Source organism: Phacochoerus africanus, chromosome 2, assembly GCF_016906955.1.
Source record: "Phacochoerus africanus isolate WHEZ1 chromosome 2, ROS_Pafr_v1, whole genome shotgun sequence".
Taxonomy (NCBI): domain Eukaryota; kingdom Metazoa; phylum Chordata; class Mammalia; order Artiodactyla; family Suidae; genus Phacochoerus; species Phacochoerus africanus.
This window is the reverse complement of record NC_062545.1, coordinates 267,515,384-267,536,293: the sequence shown is the minus strand read 5'-3', so window position 1 is coordinate 267,536,293 and position 20,910 is coordinate 267,515,384. Positions and strand designations below refer to the sequence as shown.

The following is a 20,910-nucleotide window of genomic DNA, read 5'->3' as shown; positions in this document are numbered from 1 at the left end:
GATGCTCCTATTCTAGAGTTTCTGCTGCACTGTATCAGGATCAACGGTATCTCTGCAGTGGCAGGGACCTGGGTTTAATCCCTGACCCAGCACAGTGGATTAAGGATCCAGCGTTGTCGCAGCTGTGGCATAGGTCACAACTCTGGCTTGGATTCAATAACAGACCCAGGAATTCCATATGCAATGGAGCGGCCAAACAAGAAAAAGAGGAGGGGGAAAAAAAAAACAAAACAGAAAGCAAGAATAAAAATAGAGAAAAAAAAAGACTCTCCTATTCTTCCAGGCTGAATGATTCACACCTTTTGATGGTTCCCACTGTACTTTTCCAGACTACCACATGACATGTGTCTACTGTATGACAGGTGACTGCTTTTGTGTTTGACCTCCTAGCTCAACCACTATTGTTGTGATAGGCACTCAGTAAATGCTGCTTAAACAACTACAACAACATATGGAAGGAATCAGAATGCTAGTTCTTGAGAGAAAAAACAAACTGTCTGAAAATAAGATCATGAATAGAAACAATAATATTTTCAACAAAGAAAAGTCATTTTCTGATGAGGAAAGATTAAATTTCATGTTCAAATGCTGTCCTTACTTATAAGGTTTTTTGTAATAATAGTTTATAAAACTATAAGAAATATTATTCATCTCATAAAGTATATATATATATATATATACACACACACACACATATATATATATATTTTTTTGTCTTTTTGTTTTTTAGGGCCGCACCCACAGCATGGAGGTTCCCAGGCTAGGGGTCTAATCAGAGCTATAGCTGCTGGCCTAAACCACAGCCACAGCAACGCCAAATCCGAGTTGCATCTGCGACCTACCCCACAGCTCACGGCAACGCCGGATTCTCAACCCACTGAGCGAAGCCAGGAATAGAACCTGCAACCTCATGGTTCCTAGTCGGATTCATTTCCATTGCGCCACAACAGGAACGCCATGGTTTTAAAATATTTTTAAAAGAAGTTCCACCTTCTGTCATATTGAAGAATTCTCAAATACTCTTGAGGGCTCTGAGCAATTCATTCACATCTGGTTTTAGATGTGCATACCATAGAAAAAACTGCTTCCTAAAGTTAAACATTACAAGAATTTTAGAAAACAAAAATATAATTTAAAACCAGTAACATGGATGCAAAGGCACAAAGCACTGCCTGACCTTGCAGAAAACTAGTTTAAATTCTTTTATGCTTGTACAAGAAATATTTTTGTTGTTTCACTTGCAAAACCTTAAGGAATTCATGAACTTGAGAACTTGAGATACTATAAAAAATGAGAAGTCTTCACTTTAGAGGAATGAGCTCCCAGGGAATATGATTTAAGCTAACAGAACCACATTTTTCCAAATATGAAAACCAGAAGTAGGCCTTACCTACAATAAGCACATTTTTGTAAAGTGTGAAAAGAATTAGGTTGAACAAAGGGAAGTTTTTACACATGGCACAGCACAACTGACCTGACTAAAAATAAAATTATGATCAAAAAAGACCCAGATACACACTGGGCAGAGGTCATATTTTGCCTCCGAGGTGAAAAGGAAGGAAGAAAAACCCATGCCTTCTTCTTTGTGTCAACACGAGACATAACTCTGGGCCAAAAGTACGAAAATTCTATTCTTATATTAGATAAAGGAATTGTATAAAATTCATGGAAATCAAAGAGCCACAGTGATCTTTTCATAATAAATATCCTCTTTTTTTTTTTTTTTTTTTTACAACCGCACCTGCAGCATATAGAAGTCCCTAGTCTAGGAGTCGAATCACAGCTACAGTTGAGGCCTACACCACAGCCACAGACACGATGGATCTGAGCGCATCTGTGACCTATTCTATAGCTCATGGCAATGCCAGATCCTTAATCCACAGAGCCGGGGCAGGAATGGAACCCGCATCCTCACAGAGACAATGTCGGGTTCTTAACCTGCTGAGCCACAATGGGAACTCCTCATAATAAATTTCTAAAAGGACTAACACAGAAGCTGAATTATCATCCCCTTACCTTGGTGATAAGAATTCGGTATTTTTCTACCAGGTGGTCGTTGTTGTGACAACCTGCTAGCAGCTGCCAGACTTCTCCCCGAAGAGCTTCAGGAACACCACTTCTTACTAAGGATGACAACTGCTTTGGCCTTACATTCAAGTTGAGATGCCTAAAAATAAAACCATAATTCATAAGTGTATAAAGACAGCTTCTCTAAAAGAGTGCTATTTTTACGAAAGCTAAACTAAATGATATACATAGACTTAATAAAGGTAACATATTAATAAAGAGGGAAAAAACTGCTGAACTAGATGTGGTCAATATACTTTCTGGAAAAGATTGGGTGGAAGAATTATGCACTCATACTGCTTCTTAAGTTATCTTTAAATTACCACTCTTTTTTTTTTTTTTAAATAAAAAGCAAAACTGGAAACCATAGCTTTATGATTGTGGCTTGTATAAGAAAAAATAAAGCAAAATTCCGATCAGGGGACACGCAGCCAAAGACTTAGTCCTACATCAAAACTGGTAGGTGAATTGTGTATTTGCATGTTTCAAGTGTAAATAAACATCTGTTCTAAGTTAGAATGAATATAGAGATAAATGCTTTCAGCAGTTTTTACTGATACCTGCTTCAAGTAACTTTTTTGAATAACTATGATGGATAAGAAAGTTTATCAAACAAGTAACATCAAAACAAGTTATTAAAGTCTTTGAGCTTCATCTATCTCATCTACAAAATGAGGGAAATAAAACATCTCAAATTGCTGATATTAATTTTCAAGTGCTTTTGCATATAATCTCATTTGATCCTCACAACTGTATGGACTATACAGTGTTTATCTCCGGTTCTACAGATGGAGAAAGAAATTCAGGGAAGGTGATTAAAAGACTGATGTGGGTCCTCAAACTCTAAGACCAAGGAATGTTCTACCAGTTATATCACAGCTACTTTGTGATTTGAAAGTTACCCTTTCTGAGTCAATAATGCAGGATCATGACAAGAAAACACCAGCAGATTTAAGCAGATGTTACAGATACAAAATGACCACTATCAAAACACAGACAGGTCTGAGAGTTTTCTCAAAATTCTCCTAGAATTCTATCAGAATATTGCATAGTACATTTAAAAACAGTTAACTCTGTGATGCTAGTACCCTAATACAAGAGCTTTAGATAGTTCAATATAGTTTTGCTTTTGCTTAGGAAAAAAATCATGTGAAAGTTAAAGTTGGGAGCGGAAAGGACAAAAGTAGCTCTATCATTTAATTCAAGGATTGTTACACTATAGCCTATGAGATAAATGTGGCCCACCACTTGTTTTTGTAAGTCAATTGTTATTGAAACAGCTATTTTTACTTCTTTATGTATTGTTTATGCCTGCTTTAGCCCAACAACAGCAGAGCTGGGTGGCTGCAACAGGGACTATAAACCACAAAGCCAAAAATATTTACATTTGGCTTAAAAAAAAAAAAAAAAAAAGAATCTCCCCCTCCCCAAAAGGTTATTTGATAACCCTAGCTTAATTTATATTGGTAAAATTATTTTCAGAATAATTTTATGACACTGATAATAACTTCAACTCGGCATACTGTTACTGGCATTAGTTCTCTTATCCACTAAAAGTCAAGTCAAAATGAACGTGGAGGACTGAACTCGAAGATAGTATTTATTACAAATACTATCACTAAGTCCTAACATAGAGTTAAATAAACCAGCTCTGAGATCAGTTTTGACTGTGTTAAAAGTTCCGGATTTAGTGTTTACTTACTTGATTGCTGACCTAATCGTTAAGCCAGTTTCATCTATCAAAACAGATACTATTTTATAATGTTGTTGTAGTTGAAATAGAGCACATAACCTAGCATAGTATTGGGCATATGGTAAATTTATTACTTCTTACTATGATTACTACTATTACCAAGTCTATTATTTTTAATCTACAATAACCCTGAATGGTAGTTCTATAGACTTGCATTTTCTATGTGAAGAAACAGATTCAGAAGAGTTCAGTGACTTGACCTAGATCACACAGCTTAGAAATAGGAAAGGCAGAATTTGAAGCTAAGTCTACCAAGCTCTAAAACTCCATGATCTTCTGATGCTTATTATCAAACATATAAAATAATGAGGAAAAAATGATGAAAGTGAATTGAAGAGAAACTATATTCATATTTCTGAAGACATAACTGAAATCAGCAAAAATAGTTTTAAACACTCTGAAGACAATTGAGACAGATGGAAACAAGAGATTTGAGGGAGTAAGAGAAGGATATAATTTAATCAAATGAATAACAAAATGAATAAACAAAGCTTGATAACAAAACAAATTCCAAGCAACTGTATAAAAGGCAGGTGACTTAATCCCATAAAATTTAGAGTCTAAATGCTATATCCAAATGATTTTAAATGCACTATTATGTAACCATGTCAAGACTCAATTACATTTCTATTTTAGAGAAAAAAACCTTTTATACAGATGAAATTCCTGCCAGCAGCAGTCCAAACACTCCAAATTCACTGAACTGAAAATATACTGTGAAGAGAGCATCAGCAGGTTTGTCTTCTGATTGCTAAAGGAATATCAAAAATAAATGAGAACTATTCCCCTACGGGGCTTTTGCAAAATTCATTTACTAAAATCACTTGTGTAAAGACAACTCATGCTTTGGTCTGCACTTTCCTCCTGTGCACATTTGACATCTCCCAATGTGGAGAGTGTTCTACTGACGTGTAAAGCATTGTAGCAGATGATGCCCATTTGCGGTCTTATTCTTTAAGGGCATGAAGGTATGGTTTTTTTTTTTTTTTTTTTTAAATATTACGACACAGTTTTATTAAGAACAGAGTGAAAGTCTTCAACAGTTAAAACTTCAGAGAAAAATAAGACCCCAAAGTAATAGGTCCATGGGGAGCTTATACAACAACCCTAGTAACCAGAAAGTCACAAATGGAGAACTACTTGGATCACTTTCAAGTTCAGCTCTTTTTAGCATATACTGGTATCCTACACAGTGAGAAAAGGAACGCATGTAAATGCCTCACCACTCTGATTTACCAGAGTGCCTCTGATTTCATTAATAAATACCTGAAGGTAGTATATTCTTTTTAGACAGTCTATAGGATACCACTTAACACTGCTGTCAAACCATCTCTTGAGCTGATGAAAAATTTTTCAAATTTACAAGTGCTGATGAAAAATTCTTCAAATTTACAAGTGCTACAAAAAGTAATTGGTAGAGCATTTTACAACACTCCATTCTGCCACTTTAGGCATGTAACACAGATAAGGAAAAATCCCAACTGGAGTCTCTACCATGGCTCTATGCATTGCATGAGCATCTTCTAAACTTCCCTGATTATTGTGTATTGTCCCAACTACTGGTGTATTACCTTAACCAATCACTGGTTCCTAACCACTTCAATATAAAGAACTTCGTTCCTTATGTATTCTCTCCATGGATTCCATGTTTGAATAGATATTTTCTACAGCAATGAGAATTTATTAGGTTTCTAAAATTTCAAAGTTGACTTCAGATCTTCACTATTACCCTTATAAACCTCTAAAAACAGAGAGAGTCTAGAATAGGAACCACATACCTAGGGTTTCCATTATTGGCTCCAAAACTGAATAATGTGGTTAGGTAAAATTCCATACCCATTAAATAAGAACTGCAGATGAAAAGGAGAACCAGTTGATTACAACTTACCATTTAGACAGCAGTTCTCCCCATGTTTCAAGAATTTTTTCTGCACACTCTTTGGATACATCACCAGATCCACTCAAGAGAGGTTCATCATTATCTTTAATAAACAAAACACACAAAAAAGGATAACAGAGGTGGCGATGCTAGCCAGAAGAATGACATGGAACCATAACAGTGAAATTTGAACGATTTTACTGGGAGCATAGTGTCATAATTTCTCTTTTAGTCTATAGTTACAAATACAAAGAAAATAAAATGGTCCCAGTTGCTGTAATCTCTTTAATTCTCTTTTGCTTTTCATATAGGCCCATATTATTCAACTGCAGAAAAGAGCCATAGAATTATAAAATGACGGGACTCAAAGTATGGTTATGTTCTTGTATCCATTACAAAGCAAACAACTTTATGCACGAAAATACATAGCGGTCTTATGTATAACAGTTAATAAAATTATAAACTATGTAAGCATAAGCTTCCAAAATAGCAAAGTAGAGAATGTCTGAAGAGGTAAATCTTCATTATAATCTAATGCACATTTTTAAAAAATGTATAAAATAGCCTCAAATGAATTAAACCAATACATCAACAATTACTACTTCTGATAGGGTTAATATTAATTTTTTTCTTTCCTCTTTTATATCTTTTTGACTTCCTAATTTAATTTTCTACAACTGAATAGATTAATTTATAATAGCACAAAAATACTAAAAAGGACCAAAATCATTTCAAACTTAGTTCAAGTAATTAGGAAATGTACATTCAAACAAGAATTCAAAGATTATAAGATATGTCACAGGGAAAAAAGTGACAATGATAAAGGCATGTGAAAGAAATTGAAAAGTGTAATCAAAGTGGGGGGAAAATATGAACTAAGATCTACTCAATCTTATTTTGTTGGGTACTTGGGCAGTTTTCAACTTTTTGCCACAAATAGTATCAGGATGAACATATCTCATTGCTTTTATTGGGTATACGCCCAGAAGTGAACTTCCTAGGTTAAAAAATGCATGCTTTTAAGGATTTTGAGGCTTGTTGATAAACTGCCTTTCAAAATGGTTTTAGCCATTTATATTTGCTGGGAACTTGTTTCTATGTATCCTCAACCAATGCTCTTTCTAGATTTTGTGGCTTAACCTGCCTTTAAAAAGTCTGGATCTTTGGAGTTCCCATTGTGGCTCAGTGGCTAACGCATCCGACTAGGAACCGTGAGGCTGTGGGTTCGATCCCTGGCCTTGCTCAGTGGGTTAAGGATCCAGCGTTGCCGTGAGCTGTGGTGTAGGTTGCAGACGCGGCTCAGATCCCGAGTTGCTGTGGCTGTGGTGGAGCCAGCAGCTACAGCTCCGATTTGACCCCTAGCCTGGGAACCTCCATATGCCATGGGATTGGCCCTAGAAAAGCTAAAAAGACAAAAAAAAAAGTTTGGATCTTTATACCTGATGATTATATTCTGAAACGGCAACACTTTATAGATGGTATATATGAGAGCAATTATTTTAATGGCTTAGAAATCCAGGACACTTACTATTAAACTTATTTACATTGCAATACCTTGAATGTTATCACTATTTTTGATAGTGAGATAGGGAAGAGGACAGACTGAATATAAGTGATACCTTTGCAGATAAATAAGGAAAAAAGAAAGGCTCAAGGGCACTAAAATATACTTGCCCTGTTTCACTATTTTGCCAGACTTGGCTCTACTTTCTGAATGTCTCAAGTTATTCTCTACTTATTAAAATATCAATATAACACAACAACTCTTTGGAGGACAGCAGTTATAAAAAATGCATTAAAATTTCTAAGAGGAGGAGTTCCCGTTGTGGCTCAGCAGTTAACAAATTCAACTAGGAACCATGAGGTTGCGGGTTCGATCCTTGGCCTTGCTCAGTGGGTTAAGGATCCAGTGTTGCTGTGGGCTGTGGTGTAGGTCGCAGACGTGGCTCGGATCCTGCGTTGCTGTGGCTCTGGCGTAGGCTACAGAGCTCCAACAGCTCCAAGTGGACCCCTAGCCTGGGAACCTCCATATGCCGCAGGAGTGGCCCTAGAAAAGGCAAAAAGACAAAATAAATAAATAAATAAAATTTATAAGAGAAGATAATTCCTTCAAAGAGATTAGGAAGACCTATCTTACAAAATTCTCCTTCACTATTTGGATGTGCTCAGATGTTGTTTCTGAACACCTCCCCTTTAATTGCTGGCTTCTGCCCTGGGAGCGCCAATGTCCTGTGGATAAGGAGCTTCTCTAGAAGACAGCCATTTCTTTCCAGGAAGCAAACATTAAAACAGGACCAAATTTCCTGGTCTATATACTGGGTTAGAGAAAATTAAAAGATGGCATGGTTGCAGTCTTCTTTGGTCCTAGTTCCCCTTGGTCCTAGTTCCCCTTGGATCCCGCCAACATTTACTGAGCATCTAGTATAAACCAGGAATTAGGTTACACCCCAGGGAAACAATACGGGGCAAAAAACGACACACAAGCATTTCCTTTATAGAGCTTGTGTTCTAGTGTTCCCTGACTCTCCTACGGATTGCTGACTGTGGTTAGTCTTTAGCTATCTCTAGCTAAGAGATGTCAGAAGAGGCCTTCTGAATTCCCTCAAAGATAAAAAAAAAAAAAAAAAAAAATCTGGGAGTTCCCGTCATGGTGCAGTGGTTAACACACCCAACTAGGAACCATGAGGTTGCAGGTTCGACCCCTGGCCTTACTCAGTGGGTTAAGCATCCGGCATTGCCGTGAGCTGTGGTGTAGGTCACAGATCTCCGCCCAGATCTGATGCTGCTGTGGCTGTGGCGTAGGCCGGTGGCTACAGCTCCAAATGGACCCCTACCTTGGGAACCACTATACGCTGCAGGTGCAGCTCTAAAAAAAAAAAAAAAAAATGTGCCTGCTATAGATTAGAACTATATCTCAGTCCTGGTATTTTATTAGTTGGGCACAAATTTCTCTAGAATAACATCAACAGTATGGAGATTTGAGCGGTCTCTGGTTTCATAAGAGTATCTTTCTCAAGCTTTGGTGTTTTGCAATTGCTGAGTTTAAGGGGAGGAGAGTCCTAAAAACTTTTTTTGCTCTACCATCTTAAGCACTATTGATCTAGAAGGGAACTGACAGACTGACAGATTAATTCACAGATAATAACCTTGAAAAAAAAATAAAGAACTTGTTGATCCCTAATATTTATCACTGTGAAAATCCATTAACATATAAATCAGTTGAGATGAGAACAGTTATTTGTGTCAAATTTGCTCTAAAAATGTGTTTGTTTGTTTGGGTTTTTTTTGTCTTTTCAGGGCCACCCCCATGGCATACGGAGGTTCCCAGGCTACAGCTTCCCGCCTGTGCCATAGCCACAGCCACACGGGATCCAAGCAGTATCTGCAACCTACACCACAGCTCACGGCAATGCTGGATCCTTAACTGACCAAGCAAGGCTGGATCAAACCCATGTCCTCATGAATACTAGTCAGGTTCGTGACCGCTGAGCCACGACAGGAACTCCTAAAAATGTCCTGTATTAATACACTAAGCTAGCAAAGGCTGATTCTTTTAAAAGAACTAATTATAAATCTCATTTTTTCCTAAGTTGGTTACAATTATCTTAAAGTCCTATGTCAATCATTTTTTAATTTCCCACAGTCCTTTGCATACTCTCAAATATTTATTAAAATAATTCAAAATGCTATGTCACATTCTGAATTCCCTGGTGATATCATAATGGTCTGCATCGTCCACCATCCCCAAACAGAAAGTAAACTCTCCCTGCAATTTACCTTCCTCTTCATCGTCTTCTGGAGGAGAAGGTATCATTGAACTCTGAGATCCAGACTGTGGCAGGCGAATTGAGGGACTGGCTGTAGTTTTCCTCCTCTCTCTTTCTGATTCACTTTCCAAGCATACAACTTCATATAAAGTGTCAGTATTGTTCTTCCTCTCCTTTTGCTTTATCTTGAAGATGAAAAAACATTATTAAGTGATAAATTTTTTTAGAGCACTACTTCTGATTTCATGCAAGATGTGAGAATAAAAAGGTATTACTGTGAATATCTAAACTAAATGTACCTTTTCTAAACAGTAAAACACACGTTTAGATTAAAAACCCTCAGGAAAATAAGATATTTACCGAGCAGGAGTCTAGTTCTGCAATTTTACTTATCTTATTCAGACTGTAGCATCAGACATCCGACTACCAATATTTAACTGTGAACTAAAAAGTTAACCACTCTATAGCTTTCCAGTTACTTTAATGTGTTGTTCAAGGTTTCCTACATAAAACTACACATAAAATGCTTTTAAGTATTGTAAAACAAAGTTTAAGAAAGTCTTATTTCCTTTAGCTTAATTGTAACATTATAGGGAACTTTTCTTCAACTGAAAGCTACAACTGGAAGGTGGGAAGAAAGGTAAATGACAGAAAATAGATTAATAGAATCGAAATTTTGCTTTTTCAAAAATTATTTTTTAAAGTACGGTTGATTTACAATGTTGTGCCAAGACGCCACTAAAAATTTTCTTTTTATGGTGGCACCTGTGGCATATGGAAGCTCTCAGGTTAGGGGTCAAATCTAAGCTGCAGCTGCTGACCTACACCACAGCCACACCACCAGATGCGAGCTGCATCTGCTACCTATGCCACAGCTTGTGGCAATGCCGGATTCTTAACCCACTGAGTGAGGCCAGGGATCTAACTTGCATCCTCATGGAGACAATGTTGAGTTCCTAACCTACTGAACCACAATGGGAACTCTGTTTTTCTCCATTCTTTTTCATCAAGTTTGCATACTTGACACTCACTCTGTCAGGTTCTTAATCTGATAAGCCACAATGGGAACTCCAATAAAATTATTGACAATTCAAATTGATCTGTATTTTGGGTTTGATTGGAGGCAAACATGCAACAGTTTAAACTGACCTGAATTAAAAGTCAAGAGGAGGAAATACAAAACTTACATTACCACTTCATATTATCGCAGGAGGAAAAAAAGAGTGAAATACAGAGCAGAATGAAAAAAAGAGAACTATAGTAAAAGATACAGAGACAATTAAAAAGGTAGCAACACCAAGTGAAAGGCATACATGCATAAAGTAAAAATACAGAGAGAGGGGCAATAAGAGGTTTATTAGATACACAAATAACAAGGCAGGGCAGATTTTAACATCTTAATGTTCATTTGGGTTCTTAAGAAAAACTACCTCAATCCTGGAAAGCTAAGACAGTGGCAACGTGGTCCCTTCAAAATCATCCTGAAGCACTGTAATATAGTAACTGGTAAAATTTCTGTAAAGGGCCAAATAGTAAATATTTTAGGCTATGTGGGAAACTACTTAACTCTGCATTACTACGGTGCAAAAGCCCCCAGACAGGGAGAGAACATGTGTGGCTGTGCTACAAAAAACTTCATAAAAACAAGCACCAGGCCAGATTCAACCCACAGACCCAGATTTGTCATCTTTTAATTTGTCCACCCAAGCAGTATTTAATTTTCTAGAAGAATGAATGATTTAACTTAATTACTATTAATTAAGGCCTAGACTCTGTGAAGTCATATATTAACTGTAGGTTTGTGTCCAATAGATATGCAAATGATTGCTGTCCAATAGAAAAGACAACCCAAAGGTTACCTACAGGACACTAACTGGTTTTGTTTCTAATCTAGCAATCTTGTTCTAACACTACTGTTGTTCTTTTCTTTTTTTAAAGGAAGGACTATATAAACTCAAGTTTCTCAAACACTTAAAACTAGTTTTACTATCTTACTTGTTCCTTCACTACTTAATGAGTGAAATTAAAATCTCTGACACATGTTCATTCTAAATTTGGTATTATGATTTTTAGGTTTCAAATATTATGCTTCAATGTGAAACAGGATTTCCTTGTTTGTTATAAATTACTCTCTGAAACATCAGTTAACTGATATCTGGAACAGTTCAAAAATCAACAATTACTCTTTATCTTTAAATTTTTTTTCTCAGAAACTCCATAAATGTACTAACCATTGCAGTTCACCCAGAAACTCCTCTGTGAATAATAATGACCAGAGAAATACTGCCCTTCTGAAGTCAGATAAATGCAGAGTCAAGAAGTAGAGGAGTTCCCATCACGGCGCAGTGCAGTGGTTAAGGAATCCAACTAGGAACCATGAGGTTGCGGGTTCGATCCCTGGCCTTGCTCAGTGGGTTAAGGATCAGACGTTGCTGTGAGCTGTGGTGTAGGCTGCAGACGCAGCTTGGATCTGGTGTTGCTGTGGCTGTGTGTAAGCCAGCGGCTACCCACAGCCTGGGAACTTCCATATGCTACAGGAAGCAGCCCTAGAAAAGGCAAAAATACAAAAAAAAAAAAGGAAGTAGACCCTGCCTGAAAGTCAAGATTTCCAGCTATTAAAAATGTTGTTTATTGGAGTTCCTGTTGTGTCACAGTGGAAACAAATCTGACTAGGAATCATGGAGTTGCAGGTTTGATCCCTGGCCTCACTCAGTGGGTTAAGGATCTGGCATTGCTGTGAGCAGTGGTGTAGGTTGCAGACATGTCTCAGATCTGGCGTTGCTGTGGCTGTGGTGGAGGCCAGTAGCTACAGCTCTGATTTGACCCCTAACCTGGGAACCTCCATATGCCGCAGCTTCAGCCCTTAAAAGACCAAAAAGAAAAGAAAAAAAAATGTTTATTATACATGAGGGTTCATTATACTATTCTTTTTATTTCTGTGTGCATTTGAATTAAAAGCCTTTACAAAGCACTCTTGGAGTTCCCATCAAGAGCTGATCTGATACCTGGAAGCCCATGTACCACAGGTGCGGCCATTTAAAATAAGAAAATGCACTTCAAATACCTATGAAAATTTGATATATGATAAAGGCAGGATCTCAAATCACCGGGGGAAGTTAGACAAATGGATGGCCATTTGGTAAAAGATTAAATCAGATCCATACCTTACATTATACACCAGAATAAAACATGAATGAATAAAAGATCTATATAAAAATAGTCAAACCATATAATACAAGAAAATATATAAATTCCTTTATTATTTGGGAGTAGGGAAAGCATTTGTAATGACTCCAAATCCAGAAGCTTTAAAGGAAAACTCGAGGAATTTCAAGTATATAAAAAATTGTGTGGGGGAAAAAAAGCTCAAAGACTCATCATAATTTAGGTCAAAGGACAAGTGACAAACCAGGAGGATTATCAGTAAACTGTATCTCAATGGGTTAATTTCCTTAAATACCCACAAAAAAATTTCTAAAAATTAAGAAGAAAAGGCCAAAACCAAACAGCAGAATATGAAGAGAAAATTCACAAAAAGGAAAATCACCCACATACATATGAAAAAAATGCTTGTTTTCATTCATCAGAGCATAAATTAAAATTACCATCAGATCCTACTCTGACAAGCCTGTGGAGAAAAGGTATTTTCACACCCTGCTAATAAGCTCTATAGTCACAACCTGTATAGAGGGGAATTTGACAAATACAACAAAATCCCATAAGCAAGATTATCTCATGTGCCAGTGATTCTACTAACAGGTATCTACTGAAAGATATACTTTCACAAAATAAAAAAAATGCACATACTGCACTGCAACATTATTTGGAAGAGCAAATACTTGGAAAATAAATCCAAGTATCAATCAATAAAGGACTAGTTGAAAGGATCATGACTCATCCAAATAATACAGTACCATACAGTTGCTAGTAAGAACGAGGAAGATCTCTATAAAGTAATATGGAATGATCACCAGGACAGACGAAGTTAAAATACCAAGGTGCAGAACAATATGTGTAGTATGCTAGTTTCTGTTTAAAAGGAAATTTAAAAAAATATACATGAGCATTTTATTATTTTCACAAAATGAAACACTGGAAAGATAATCTCGAAATCAATAATAATGGTTACTTGTAGGGTGGGAGATACGAATGAAACCAAGACCTAAGAGTATACATTTTTAGGTAATTTTGACTTCTGTATTTTATATTTTAAATATTCAAAAAATACATTAGGAGTTCCCATTGTGGCTCAGCGGTAACAAACCCAACCAGTATTCATGAAGATAGGGTTCAATCCCTGGCCTCTCTCAGTGGGTTAAGGATCTGGCCTTGCATGAGCTGTGGTGTAGGTTGCAGATGCGGCTAGGTGGCTGTGGTATAGGTCAGTAGCTGCAGCTCCGATTCAACCCCTAGCCTGGGAACTTCCATGTGACTCAAGTGTGGCCCTAAAAACCAAAAAAATAAATAAATAAATAAACGTATAAACAAAAAAGAAAAAAAAATACTGCAATCCCCCAATTTGAAAATATGTTAAAAAAAAAACTCTATGTCAAATTGTACCACAACTCTAACAAAAAAAATTCTATATAATTTTTTAACAATACTGATGTTATCATCTTAGTAGAACATGTTCAAAGGACAAAAAGTTCTATAAAATCTTAAACTTTGGAGTTCCCATTGTGGCTCAGTGATTAACAAATCCAACTAGGAACCCTGAGGTTGGAGGTTCGATCCCTGGTCTTGCTCAGCAGGTTAAGGATCAGGCGTTGCCATAAGCCGCAGTGTAGGTCACAGACACAGATTGGATCCCGTGTTGCTGTGGCTCTGGTGTAGGCCGGCAGCTACAGCTCTGATTAGACCCCTAGCCTAGGAACCTTCATGTGCCGTGAGCGCAGCCCTTGAAAAGATAAAACAACAAAGAAATAAAGTAAAAAAAAAAAATCTTAAATTTCATTGACTAGTTTTGATATTAGTTAATTTTTTGAATGAATACTAATAGGTATTTAAAACTACATAATTCAAATATTTTCATATTATATTCCTCTTCGTTTCACAAATGCAGAGTGAAAAACAAGCAAAAATACACAGATATTGCAGGTATATTAATATATATTTCTCCCCAAATTTAAGCATCTGCAGAAAAGGTCAGAATATACCAAATATTCTAGAAATGTTTTCATTTGATGTTTACATTTTTAAAATGAAGGCTGATTATATAGTATGGGTTTTATTTCCAATTGAATGCAATGTGTAGGACTTCCTCTGTGGCTCATATCACAACTATTCGGTGTTGTCTCTGCAGTGGCTCTGGTTCTGTCTCTGGCCCGGGAACTTCCATGCTGAAGGTGCAGCCATATGCTTAAAATAAGAAAAAAAGAAAAGAAATGCGTATAACATAAGTTATACATAAACTACAGTGTGACATTGTGTATATTTTAGAAATGGTTCAAGTTTATTAATTGATGTTTAATTTTCCTCATCAGTTAACTGTATTAAAAGGTAAGTTGGTCCTCACTGGAATTTTAAACAATTGAAAGTTATGTTTCACAAGCCCATTGAATAGTACCTTTCCTCAAAAGACATTTTACAAGTTTATAAAAATTTTGTTATAAATTTTAGGAGCAATAAAATAAGATCACTTACTAAGGGTGTTTCCTAAAATACTGATATTTTTTAATTCTTTGATAAAGTAGGATAAAGCAAATGAATATACTATTATTGTAATTTAAATATTCAATATTAATATATACATCTATTAGAAAACTTTGTAATGTTAAATTACTATTAAAAATATGTGACGGAACTCAACTGAATCAGGCAAGGATCATCACTGAACGCTAAAACCATTATCTAGAAAGTTGCTAAGGAAGAGGGTATTTGGAAGTTGCCAAAGTACCACCCCAAAGATTATCTAATAAATACAAAGAGAAAATTCTACTTTTACAAAGAGGAAACTCAGTGGTCACCATCATGACCAAGTGACCATACTTCCCAGGAACAGTGGAACAATCTGTGCTTCGTGACTGAGCAGCTGAAGAGCCCTGGTACAGAAGGCACTGTCTATCTTGAGAGGTACAGTGGTGACGGCACCTGTGTGAATGCGCCTTGTACACACACACAGAGGCTTGCGTTTCCAACACGGATATACTAATTACCTGCTTATATGACACCGGCCACATCACTTAGTCTTTGAGACATTAGCTCCTGCAATTTACAAAATAATTATATAAAACATTTTAAGACCCCTACACTGTCTTCAATGAAAATTCTATAATTCTATAGTTTTTTTAAGAATGCTTAGTTGGGCATTTATTCACCTTGTGTTACTGTTGGGAAATCTAGTTTTAGACTATTTCCTTCCTCTTTCTTTCCCCAGTAATTTACAAAGTTTATTCTCTAATATGATGCCATCTTAATAAAACAATCCCCATAGTTGGGAAGGATTCCAGGCTAAAAAGAAGTTACTGAGTCACCAGATAATTTTAATGAAAGGAAAAAGAATCAATTTTAAACATGTATTTTTAATAAGATTTCTATAATTGTTTTCCCATCCTATGGCAATAAACAGAAGCTACATATTGTATTTTTTTAAAATTTTGGTCTGTAGCAATTTCCTTTTCCGTCTAATGGTAACTACAAATACATTAAAATTTTAAATTATGCTTAACCTAAGTAAATCCTAAAAATACTCTTACAGAAAGACAAAAGAAGCATGTTTCTAGGGAAAGAACTCTTAAGAGTCTTAGCATAAGTATGTATCTTGTTCACACAGCATCCCATAAAATCTACTATTTTACATCCTTGGGATCTATAAAATATGAACACTATCCTCATTGGATCACTATAAAAATTACACGAGGCAGAAAAAGTGAAAAGTAGCTAGTCAAGTGACTGCCACGGAAGGCCTCAGTTAGTGGCAGCTGCTATTAATTGCTAAAGCCATGAATATAAAAAAGCAAATAAATAAAGTAGTGTATTATGCTGCAAGGGATGACAATTAACAGTGCCCTAAGTGCTCTATGACAGAAAAAACTGTTCCAATGCTTCATACTCTCTCTCTCTTCTTTCCCCCGACTCACTACCCCCCCCACACAACACGGCTTCCTCCAACCTCTAAGACATCCAAATAAGGAGACAAATGAGAGATTATTCTCAGGAATTTCCTGCCCTCCTCCTAGCTTCCACATATAAACTTCAGGTTTTTGCAAAGAAGATACTGACAACCTAGCCTATGTTTAGCTTGTAATAGTAGTCTATCAGGCTATGTTCTCAGGCTAGTACACCCTGACAAGTCATTTGTTAGCCTAATTAGATACATTTCTCTAGATTGAACCATGTAAGTTACAATTATGTAAACTCATGCAATCTTTTGAGTTCACAGTTGTGTAATATTAAGACCTCAAGGGATGGAGTTCCTGTCGTGGCTCAGTGGTTAACAAATCCAACTAGGGACAATGAGGTTGCAGGTTTGATCCCTGGCCTTGCTCAGTGGGTTAAGGATCCAGAGTTGCCATGAGCTGTGGTGTAGGTCAAAGACTCGGCTTGGATCTGGAGTTGGGCAGTGGCTACAGCTCTGATTAGACCCCCTAGCCTGGGAGCCTCCATATGCTGCAGGTGTGGCCCTAGAAAAAGACAAAAAAAAAAAAACCTCAAGAGAAAAGCAAGATAAGGGTAATCTTATTTATGTTCACTAAGATTAAACAGAGAGAACTCAAATTAAAAAGAACATCTATTTTTTTACATGCAAATTTATACAAAAAATACTATGCATTTGTTTACTAAATCTTACTAATTATAATCGAGAATAATTTCCAACCACTCTCTAAACTTGTAAAATAATGTTAGTAAACTGCTTTTCTTTCTGAAGCCTTCTTCCCCTTGGGCTGATCCACTTAATAATCAATGCTGCTCTGATGTCATGACTGAAGTGTTTTTTATTCCTCTGTCCGACTGTTCCACAGTCTCTTTCAACAAAAATAGCTAAAATGTATGAAGAACATACTATGTGCCAGGAACTATGCCAAGTGTATTGTACAGTTTCTCACTTAATGTCACAATAATATGATGACAAAGAGTCTATCCCGCCATTTCAAAGCTGAGTAGGAGTTACCGTCGTGGTGCAGTGGTTAATGAATCCGACTAGGAACCATGAGGTTGCGGGTTCGATCCCTGGCCTCACCGTGAGCTGTATGTAGTGTAGGTGGCAGATGTGGTTCGGATCCCACATTGCTGTGGCTGTGGGCACATACCGGTGGCTACAGCTCCGATTATACCCCTACCCTGGAAACCTCCATGTGCCATGGGTGTGGCCCTAGAAAAGACAAAGAAAAAAAAAAAAAAAGCTGAGTAAACTGAGGCCAGGCAGTTGAAGGAACTTGCTCAAAGTCATAAATCTAGTCAGCGGTAAGATTTCCTCAGACTCAAAAGCCAAGTTCTAGATGTTAATCCTATGCTAATTAATACTTTGCTCCTGCCATAGTGAAGAGCCAGGAGAATGATGCTAAGACCCAGGTTTACTTTCTGTTTCTTAAGATAACACTTTTCTTAAGAGAAAATTTTGGAGTTCCCTTGTGACGTGGCAAGCTAAGGATCTGGCATTGTTACTGTAGCACCTTGGGTTGCTGCTATGGCACCAGTTTGATCCCTGACCAGGGAATTTTCATATACCACAGATGCAGCCAAAAAAAAAAAAAAAAAAGAAAAGAAATCTCTATTCTTGCTCTGTAACCTTTTTATAACTATAACCAAAAGGGATAACTTAGACATACTGGGACTAAAATATTTTTTGCCACAGAAGTATATTCAAGTAGATCCATACACAGCACTATAACTTTGTATAACGGAATTTCAAAGTTGCATGAAATAAAATCAATTCATAAATATTTTTGAGAATTCCTGTGTTCTAGATGCTTGGGATAAATCAGTGAATGAGCAGATTAGAAATACTGCCTTAGTAGAGGTTTCTCATATGAAAGACAGATAATAAAATAATAAGTGTGTTTTGTGTTATATGGGAAGCTAACACCTTAGTTAAAAATAAAACTATATACACACACACACACACACACACACACACACAGATGGGGAGGGAATTGGCAGTACCAGTGGATAACTGGGCAAACTGCAGTATTAAATGAGGTGGTCATGACTTCCTAAGAAGTAAATCTGAGCAAAGACCCAAAGAACATGGGGACTTACTTGAAGAAGGTGAGTAACAGCAAGTGGGATCAAGGGGAAAAGCATTCCGGCAGAAGGAATAGTTAATAGTAAAGACCCTAAGAGCGTGTTTAGAGCAGAGGCAGCAAGTAAGGAGACAGCAAGACAGGAGTTAGTTTATGATGCAACCGGCAGTCAATCACATAGTATAACCCAATACAAGGACTTAGTATTTTATGGAATAAAATAGGGTTAGAGAGTTTTGAGCAGAAAAGGGATGTGATCTGATGTTAGGCTGCTATACTGAGAATGTATCAAAAGGTGGCAAAAACAGAAATAGGGAGATGAAAAGGTTACTGCCATAATCCATGTAAAAACAATTATTCAGATGAAGTTAATGAAATCTAGAGAGTAAGAAGTGGTCATTCTAGATAGGTTTTATTTTTATTTGTTTTTAATTTCTGCTTTTTAGGACTGCCCCGAGGCATATGTAGGTTCCCAGGCTAGGGGTCCAGTTGGAGCTACAGCTGCCATTCTATTCCACAGCCACAGCAATGCCAGATCCAAGCCACGTCTGCAGCCTACACCACAGTTAATGGCAACCGCATCCTCATGGATCCTAGTTGTGTTCATTAACTGCAGAGCAACCATGGGAACTCCTCTAGAGAGCTTTTAAAAGTAAATAGAATTTCCTGGTGGACTAGATGTGGACTCTGAAAACAGAAGAGTAAAATTCTTGGCCTAAGCACCTGGGAGGAGAAGATGCTCATAAACTGTAAAGCCCATAAACTGTAAAGCCAAGCAGGTAGAGCATTTTAGGGGTGAGGGATGAGATAATGACACCCTTCTGGACATGGTAAATTTGAGATGTCCTGAATGCTTAGTGAAAGATGCATATTTAAGGAGAAGGGAGTAATTATCTATATCAAATGCTGCTGATAAGTCGAGTAAGATGAAGACTCAGATGGACCACTGGATTTAGAAATGTAGGTTACTGTGAAATTTATCTCTTTCAAGGACTTTTCATATAAAGGAAAGCTAAGAAAGGTACAGTAAGTGGTGGGGCAAATGAGGCCAAAAAAGAAAGGCTAAAGGAGGGAAGAGAAATCCCATATGCTGTTGACCATAGGAAAGACAGAGTATAGAGTTTACTTTGACCAAACTGACTGACAGTTTGTTTTTAAAAACTCAAGACTCAGAAGATTGTAACTGATTCCCAACATTTGACATGTCAAATTTATACCCAAAATTACTAGACAAGAAACATGAAAACGAGACTCACCAGACAGCAGATTCAGCAGTCCAAGATTTTTAAAGTAGCTATATTACAATTATGATCAAGAATATTAAAGATCTGCCTAAAATAAAGGATCAGAGAGCAATCTCCTAAGAAACTGAAAAAAAGGAGCCAAAGGGATATTCCAGAAAAAAAAAAAAAAAAGATTTGAAATTTTTAAAAAACTCACTGAACAGGGTTAACAACAGATTGGAGATATCTAAAGAGACAAGCAAACTTTAAGATAAGTCAATAGAAAGTATTCTCTCTAAAGGAAAAAGCAGAAAAAATATTTGGAAAAACAGAGCCTCAGAGATCTGTGAGGCCCTATCAAAAGGTCAAAATATGTATGACTGGAATTCCTTAAGGAAAGAAAAGAGCAAGGTCATGGAAAAAGGTTGAAAGAAACAAAGCATCAGAACTTCTCCCCCAAAATGATTTAAAAATTAATTTAAGGGATTAAGACGGCAGCATAGAAGGACTGGAGTTCAACTTCTCTCCTAAAAACAACTAAATTACAACCAAATGCTGAGCAATCTTCAACCAAATGGACCGGAAACTTTCAAAAAGATATCCTACTTCAGGGAGTTCCTGTCGTGGCGCAGTGGTTAACGAATCCGACTAGGAACCATGAGGTTGCGGGTTTGGTCCCTGCCTTGCTCAGTGGGTTAACGATCCGGTGTTGCCGTGAGCTGTGGTGTAGGCTGCAGACGCGGCTCGGATCCCACATTGCTGTGGCTATGGTGTAGGCCAGCAGCTACAGCTCCGATTGGACCCCTAGCCTGGGAACCTCCATATGCCGCGGGAGCGGCCCTGGAAATGGCAAAAAGACAAAAAAAAAAAAAAAAAGATATCCTACTTCAGAGGACAAAGAGGAGGCCACATCAAGAGGTAGGAGTGGTGATTACATGATATAAGCAATCCCATACCTCCCGGGTGGGAAACCCACAGACTGAAAAGTAACTGTATCACAGACTCACCTATAGGAGTGAGAATTCTGAGCCCCATGTCA

At 37.1% G+C, this 20,910-nt stretch overlaps 1 protein-coding gene across 2 annotated transcripts in view; it reads right to left on the bottom strand.

Moving 5' to 3' along the window:
- The window catches only part of RABGAP1 (RAB GTPase activating protein 1), a 176,067-nt gene that overhangs the window by 89,819 nt on the left and 65,338 nt on the right, over positions 1–20,910 (bottom strand). For both annotated transcript variants that reach the window (XM_047768348.1, XM_047768349.1), the window contains 3 exons: positions 9,477–9,651; positions 5,709–5,802; positions 2,017–2,167 (listed from right to left, as the gene is read on the bottom strand). In XM_047768348.1, the coding sequence (XP_047624304.1) occupies positions 2,017–2,167; positions 5,709–5,802; positions 9,477–9,651 (420 nt within the window). The remainder of the gene's footprint in view (positions 1–2,016; positions 2,168–5,708; positions 5,803–9,476; positions 9,652–20,910) is intronic.